Source organism: Accipiter gentilis, chromosome 9, assembly GCF_929443795.1.
Source record: "Accipiter gentilis chromosome 9, bAccGen1.1, whole genome shotgun sequence".
Taxonomy (NCBI): Eukaryota; Metazoa; Chordata; class Aves; order Accipitriformes; family Accipitridae; genus Astur; species Astur gentilis.
Window position 1 is genome coordinate 12,340,335 of NC_064888.1, and position 7,787 is coordinate 12,348,121.

Here is a 7,787-nt window from a genome sequence, read left to right on the forward strand (position 1 = left end):
AATATGGAAGGGTATTTTAGTTTAATAAATATTAAAATATTGTAAAATAGAGACTACATTCAGACATTCTGAAAACCTCACAGCAACAATAGGAGAAAGCTACTCAAAATACCACATTTTTAATGTATCTTTTCAGTGGTCTGAGGGGAAAGATACCCTTAAGCAGCATCCAAGTGTATGAATATTGCTCTAACCGAGATCTTCTTTTTAGATAGTGAAATATTTTTCAGTGTGTTGATTGGAGCTAAAACTTGAATGAGTTTTTAATTGGTTTTATTAGTCTTAAGGTATATAGCATATTTGTTTGTGACATAACGTCTTTCATGGAATATGAAGTGATTTCTTTGTGTTTGTAGATTTCTTTTTTATTTTTTTTTCTCTTTTTTCTTTTTTTTCCTTTTTTTTCTGGTACATTCCAGGGCAAGCCATGATGTAACTGAAATATTAAATTGAAATGTGTTTTTAAAGGGCCACAGCTTGAACACAGTAAATAAGACATAACTATTTCACATAGCAAGCTAGATATGCCATATCCTTTCTTCCCCAAATCCTGATTACTTTTATGAGTTCCCAGTTTTTTCATTTTTTGACTGCTGACAGAACTTTTGTCATATCTTCGTTTTCAGTGAAAAAGTTGTCTGCAGTTTTTCTGCCATATATGTAGAGATTTTTCTGCTTATTGCTACCATTTTTTAACGCTGTTCTCGAGTTGTAATGCTAAGTTCTGGTAATGCATCTTTGTGAAAGTAAAGAAAACACTTAAGTTAGTTCCAGCTACTGTAATACAAGAAGGATTGGGAAGTGCTTGTTGTGGGGTTGGGTTTTTGGGTTTGTGGGGTTTTTTAGCTTATCTGTTTATAATAGGTCTTGATAGTTTTGCAGAAAATGTAGAAGTTGCACATTTGGACTTAAGAGTTCTAGAATTTGGGCTTGATAATGAACCAAAATTATACACTTCAGCTCTGTCAGCTGTTACAATACTTTTCCTTTGTTTTTTATTTTACAGTGTTTAAGAGCAATATTGAAATTAATGTCTGAATGCTGGGCTCATAATCCTGCCTCAAGGCTCACTGCCTTGAGGATCAAGAAGACACTTGCCAAGATGGTGGAATCACAAGATGTAAAGATTTGACATAGTAAATTGACATTGGAGAGCAAAGCTGGACTCCTAGATCTTTTCACTCAAACATGGGTGAGACCTGTGTGGAAAGAGGAAATAACTGAGATTCAGTGTATTTTCTCAGCACACTTCTACAGGCTGCTAATCAAATCTTTCAGTACTTCATAGACTGTGATACTGAGAGCCTCTATACACTACATGCTATGTATATGGACAGCCTTGATGAAATACACATTTTGGTTTTGTTTGAGCTGCATTGAGACTTCAGGCATACTTAGTGAGTCTCCAGTAAAACTCTGGGTACTGAATTGAATGTTCAGATTACAGTGCTTTCTGTGAAAGCCTAACAAGCTATATGGATTCAACAGAGATGGAGAATATAAGCTTTTTTTTTTTGCCTTCTACCTGATAAAACCTAGTCAATCCATACCAAGTTTTTGTGAAACAGCCTGTAGGTTATGAATCTGTTTGTGATACTACTCGGTTTTACAGTCCTTATGCCTTTATGTGTGTGCCAGGATTATTTTGCTGTCATTTGGAATAGAAAAGAAACCATTTAAATGAACAAAGTTTTATGGTCAGGGCTCCATGCATTTTGTGGCTCCACGATCACAGATTTGCTACAGAATTTACTCCTTGCCATTAAGTTATCTTCCAAAATCTCAGTTTTAATTTTATTTCTAGTCTTGTTTTGGTCACAAGGAGAACTGCAAAAATGTGAACCATTAAAACATTAAGGAATGCCTACCTAAGTCTGTAAAGAGCTTGAAACGACCTCTCTTAGAGGTATAGACTGCCTTGGTCATCTCACTTACAATCTAGTGGGCTCCATAACTGTACGACTATGAAATTTGGCATATTTTTCACAATGCCACATGCAACAGCATTTTTGCTGTAGAATACATCTTAACAGAAAGACCACTGATGATGTGTTTTGCCTTTCTACTTTATTGGGACCTACTCGTAGGTGCTTGTCATGCTCTGAACTTTTTTCCATACAGGAGGGGATCAGTCAGCTGTAGGAGCATGCTTTTTCATCGTTTGACAAAGCTAGGCAGAAGATAAGTTTTGAAAGGCTTGAGAACAAGTCTCATTTACAGACACAAAAGAGGGAAGGCAGGAAGCACAGGCTGGGCATTCAGAAGATTAGAGAATACAGTAAAGGTCAAGACCAGGAGAACTGAATATGTGAACTGTTGAAGATAAGATCCACAACATGCAGAAGATTTTGAGCTGGGTTGCCCTAATGTAAACGCAGGAGGCCATGTCTGTGGACCACTTAGTCAACAGTTAAAAAATTCAAGATTGGGCCAAGGTAAATCAGTGAGTGTTTTAAGTTCTAGTTAAGCACATTTGGGAGGAATGGCATTGAAAGATAATTCATGAAGATAAAGTAAGTTAACATAATTGCAAAATTTGGTCTTATTGTGCCAAGTATTTGGCATGCACAGGAAACTGTAGTTCCCTCCTTTTCTTCACTGATCCAGACAAGTTGGTTAAAAGCCAGAACCCCTCCATGAGGTTACTGTAAGGCAGAATTATTGATTTATAACTCCTTTGGCACTTCTACTTTGAAGTTAGAAAATAGTACCATAACTCAAGTTGAAGCTTCAAATGCGTGAATCATCTGAAGAATGAACACACAGTATTGGAACCATTGAACCTATTTGATAATTTAAGTGCCTATAACTTTGTACTGTAAATCTTGTTCTAGATAACTTTAAAAAGGGAAGTTATTTATATGGTGTGTTTTGTGCTTTAGCAAAAAAAAAAACAACCCACCTAGTCCTAGGTAGGTACATGTGTACAACTAGATGCATGCACACACACACACACATATGCCATAGTCGAGATTTGAAGAAAAAAATTTATGAATAATATTAAAATTGATGAAAAATATTAAAACTTCAGATTGATTTATGCCAGATTATTTGATGTCTTAAAATATATACGTGGAGATTGTTTTGATATATGTTTAAATTTCCCTTGAAAATACAACTGATAGAAGACAATGTAATAACAGAACTGATGTGATTTGTGAACAATTACAACCTTATAACATGTTTTTTTTTGTTTTAAAATTCTGTAGTTCACATAATGTAAATGGTCAGGCAAAAGATTGCAGTATTTTTATTTTTTATTTTGATGTACAGACTTTATTTAACAGTTCTACATATTTTATAGAAAACTAGCTATTTTGAGGGACATTTCTTTTTTTAAAAAAATAAAGTCATTACTTTTGTTCAGTAATGCCTTTAAGTATTAATATGTATTCTGGCTGAGAAGTTCATAGGTGTGTCAGCTATGGTTTTAACTTATTTGAAAAGAGCAAGAGATACATGATTTTGTGCCACAATCCTCATGATAAAGGGCTTTTTAAAAAAATGTTTCTCCGTCCGTTGCCAAGAAATACATGATGAGTTTGAAATTGTTAATCATGTCTTTGCACATAATTTTTGCACAGGTAGTTGGAAAATATTTGGTATGAGCCAAAAAAAGTAAGGGATAAGCTTTTCTTTTTTTTTTTTTTTTCCTTCTCTACGATTTTTATCAGTAAGAAGGAAAAATGTTTATGTAGGTACCCTGTTAGCTTAAAGTTTCAGAGCATGGAGGTCTGTTTAAATTAACCCGTTCCTGTTTAGAATATTGTTTTATTTCTTTTAGAAGTTGCCACATCATTATTAGCTGTAAACTTGTTTTTTGAATTTTTTAATTCATTTTTCCCAAGTCTTCAGGAAGCTACTGCTGGAAGCATGAATTTCAATAATTTGTAATTATTCACTTATTTTCTTCTCCATTGTTTAGGCATGTGCAAGGCAATAGAGTGGTGATCTTTGGTAGACATCTTAAGACCTAAATTGATTTACACATTAATACAGAAGTGAGCTGGCTGCTGCAAAGATGATCTTTGAAAGAAAAAAAATCTTTCCACCTTAAGTTTAACCTTAATTTTTCAGTACTTCACTTGCTTGGTTCATACTCAAACATATCATGCATATGCAGTTGTCAGTGTCCTGAACAGGAGCTGCTTGGTCTTTAGAATTCCTTGATTCCCTGATATTTGAAAAAACAGTATTGCTAAAGGATCTGGTTGTATAAAGCACTTGAGCACATACCTACATTCCATGCAAAGTCATTCACTGTTTGGAGCCTGAGTATGTCTATACTGATATTTTAACAATCATTTGGGGAAAAAAAAAACTTCGCTCAAAGGTAGCCTGTTAATTTTTACAGAATTAAGAATACTTAGTGCAGACTCTAAAGCTAAGTTATGGAATGCTTTATGGAATGCTGTAGAGTTCAGAAACCTTTAAGGTCAGGGAGGGTAATAGGCTGCTTCTGCTGGAGTGTGATTAATCTCATTTTGTTGGTCAAAATTTTCAGCATTTGTCATAAAAAAAAAAAAAAAAAATCCCCCAAAACTGACAAATGTGGTTTGGGGTTTTTTTTTGTTTGTTTTGGTTTGGTTTTTTTAAATACAAAAATCAAAAGTGTGGAAAATACCTTGGGGAGTATTAAGACTGTGCCTTGCAAGTTCTTAAACACTCATATACAGAGGGGGGTTTTGTGTTTATTTAACCTACTCCATGTGATTTCAGTTAGGTGGAAAATAATTTTAATCACTTATATAATTCTTACAGTTACAGCAACTGAAAGAAAAGGTTTTGTGTTCCTGGTTAACTTGTAATTTCCACAAGAAACATAGTATTCCTACAGAAAAATGTAGGCTTACATTTTTATTTTATTCTAAGTTTTACTCAATATAGGATTTGTTTTCCTGAGTTTTACTCAAGAAACTGACAGTTTTCCCAATATCCATTACTTTTCCCAATTATTTTCTTAATTAGTCTATTTTGAGGTATTGAATAAAATGTAAAATTAATACTTTGTTACCTCCATAGTAGTCTAGAATCAAGTTTTAGATCTTGATCTAAATGACCATTTGAATGTGTTTATAAAACAAATTATTTGGATACATTTCATCTATTCCATCTTCACAGACTGTATTTTAATGGTCTAAAATGTTTGAAAAGCAATTAAGTTAAAAAGCATTCTTTCGCTATTGCAGATATTTTTAAAGAGAAGTTATATGCTCATCTTCTGTCAAATATTAGAATGATTTAGCACTTCCTCATTCTTCTGACAGTGCCTCTGAAGTCAAAAGTCTTTATCCTGTGCCCACAGTCTTTATTCCAAATAGGGGTGATGTCTAAAAATGGTTGGCAATGTTGCACGATACAGTGCTTTATGGAGCCATGGTATATTAGCCTTGGTTTGTATAGCAGAAGTGGAGTGCACATTACTTCTAATTTTTGAACAAATCTCATGTAATTGTTGCTTTGTAATATTTTACCATTGAATGCAATTATAGAAGCCCACATCATGTAGTGACATTTGTGCTCTGACATGCCATGCCCAAAATGAAATGTACTATATTGTATACAAGAAGAATAAATAACATTGTAGTTAACCTAGAGAAGATGTAAATAAAATATGAGAGAGTGGAACGAGACAAATGGTCACACTCTTGTGTGTGTTATATGCCAGAAGTGTAGAATACTCCTTTAAAAATGTAACACACTAATGTATTTTGTACAGCATCTGCTTTAGAAGGTGCCTTATTGAGTTTACCATGAATTGCTTGTTCTGTACACAGATTATGTCCAATGTATCATTTTTAAGTAAATAACCTTATTTTAGTACACATTAGTAATGTGTTTTGTTACTATAAGTTTTCTGCCTTAAAAATGACTTGGAAATCGTAATACTGTAACTAAATAATTCCCTACTTTTTAATACCTCGTTTATGTTTTTTCCCCACAGTCTTTGAATAAGTTGTTAATGATCACTTCTATTGTTCAATGGTGTTCAGAATTATTTGGTGCTCTATAAGTTCAGGCTCTGTATTCCTTGGACTAAATTTGGGCACAGTGGTAAAACCAGTGTTTCCTTCTGATTTTTATTCGTGTCTTACAGCAAAGCCAGAAGCAAGTCAAAATTGAATAATTGTATTTGAACATAATGCAAGTTCACTACATGTTGGTTTTATCCATAACATTTTGCCTCAAGCTCATCAAGTAAAAAGAGAAAAAATAAAAGGGATGGGGGATTCTGTAACTCTTTTTTGTTCCCTCTGTGTACAGCGTTCTTTTCGTGTAGTGATATCCAAATGAAGAGATTTGAGCTAATATACTTATGTGCTGTTGGTCACAAAATAATGCAGGTGCTTTTGTATAGCCTGCTAAATTCACTGTTTTTTACGATTCAAGCAAATGAAGATGAATCAAGGGGCTATCTCATCTGTGAGTACACAATTCTATAAAATCTCAGAATTTGTTTTCTTACTGCAGAAATGTATTGGCTACTTCTCTCCCTAGAGTTCAGTTTTAGTTTGCAAGCAGCAAGAAGTAAGATCAATTTCTATTCTCTTTTTGTCATTGATCGGGAGTAATCATAGCTTTAAAGATAGTTTTTTATAGTAGCTAGAAAGTTTTAATATCTGAGCATTATATAAACTGTTATCAGTATATTGCAAGGATAATTATAACACTTTTTTTTTTTTTCCCTTGTAAAGTCAAGTGTCAAATCTTGCAATAGCGTTCTCAAAAGTACAGTGGAAGACTAGACTGTATGTAGTCTTTTTTCCTCAATACGTCATACCAGGAAATTATACTGTACAATGATTTGGTCGCCTTACAATTAGTATCTTGCCAAAGTAAACTTTTTCTTATGGTTGTGGCTATTGTGTAGTTTGTGCAATATCTTCACTGATCACATTGATCATGGTTGGACTGACAACTGGAATTTTTATATTAGTGTGACAGGAGGACATATTGAAAATACTGTGGGCAACTGAAACTTTTTGCACCAGTTTTGACAACAATTTTGCTTCTAGAAATGACCACAGGATGGTGCTATATCCTAAAGATAAGGAAGAGCCTTTTGAAAAAAAATAGGGGGGATTTTGATCAGTGAAAATGTTTTCCTGGTTACTGATAATAAATATCAAAATGTTATCATTTCTGTATGATTATTTTTGACCTCTATATAAAAATGTGTTACTGATTAGCTTCCATCGGTGTCTTAAGAAACAGCTATATCCACTGACATGGCTAAAAACCCCACATGTCTATTTTGTGTGCAAGCCAAAAAGCATACCAAGTAGTTGGTGAATTCAGTCACACCCTTTTAAATAAATTGCAAAAGTGTCACTAATTTCATAAAGGATCAGATTTAATTCCATTAATTTCACTAATCCCTTCTGCAGCTTTATCTTCACTGCTCCCCAGAATACCACTTCAGTCTTTCTCACTGATGTTAATGTAGTAAGTCAATACCAGCTGTGAACCTGAGTCACGAGAAGACCACTACTGTGGGTTGACCACCTCATGAATCTGGTTCGTGAAGGAGCACCACCATGGACTTCAGAGACTTGGCTTGATGTGGATATCTGAAATGAGTTCAGACTCATCTGACTGCAGAATTCAGACATTGATGGATCTATAGAAAGTAAAATTGTTTATGTACGATGGGTACTTACATTTTGAGTAAAGTAAGGAGACCATCTCAGTGATGGAAAAGAAAAAAAATTAGGAGACTTTAATTTTAAAATGTAAAGTACTGTAAGATACATTCATAAAGCAGTAAAAGTTTCAGTAACAAAATA

The 7,787-nt window shown here is 33.8% G+C and overlaps 1 protein-coding gene across 5 annotated transcripts in view; it reads left to right on the plus strand.

Moving 5' to 3' along the window:
- Positions 1-5,823, plus strand: part of BMPR1A (bone morphogenetic protein receptor type 1A) — an 85,272-nt gene extending 79,449 nt beyond the window's left edge. For all 5 annotated transcript variants that reach the window (XM_049810117.1, XM_049810116.1, XM_049810121.1 and 2 more), the window contains one exon: positions 1,007-5,823. In XM_049810117.1, the coding sequence (XP_049666074.1) occupies positions 1,007-1,132 (126 nt within the window). In that variant the 3' untranslated portion in view covers positions 1,133-5,823. The remainder of the gene's footprint in view (positions 1-1,006) is intronic.
- Positions 5,824-7,787: the final 1,964 nt, after the last annotated feature.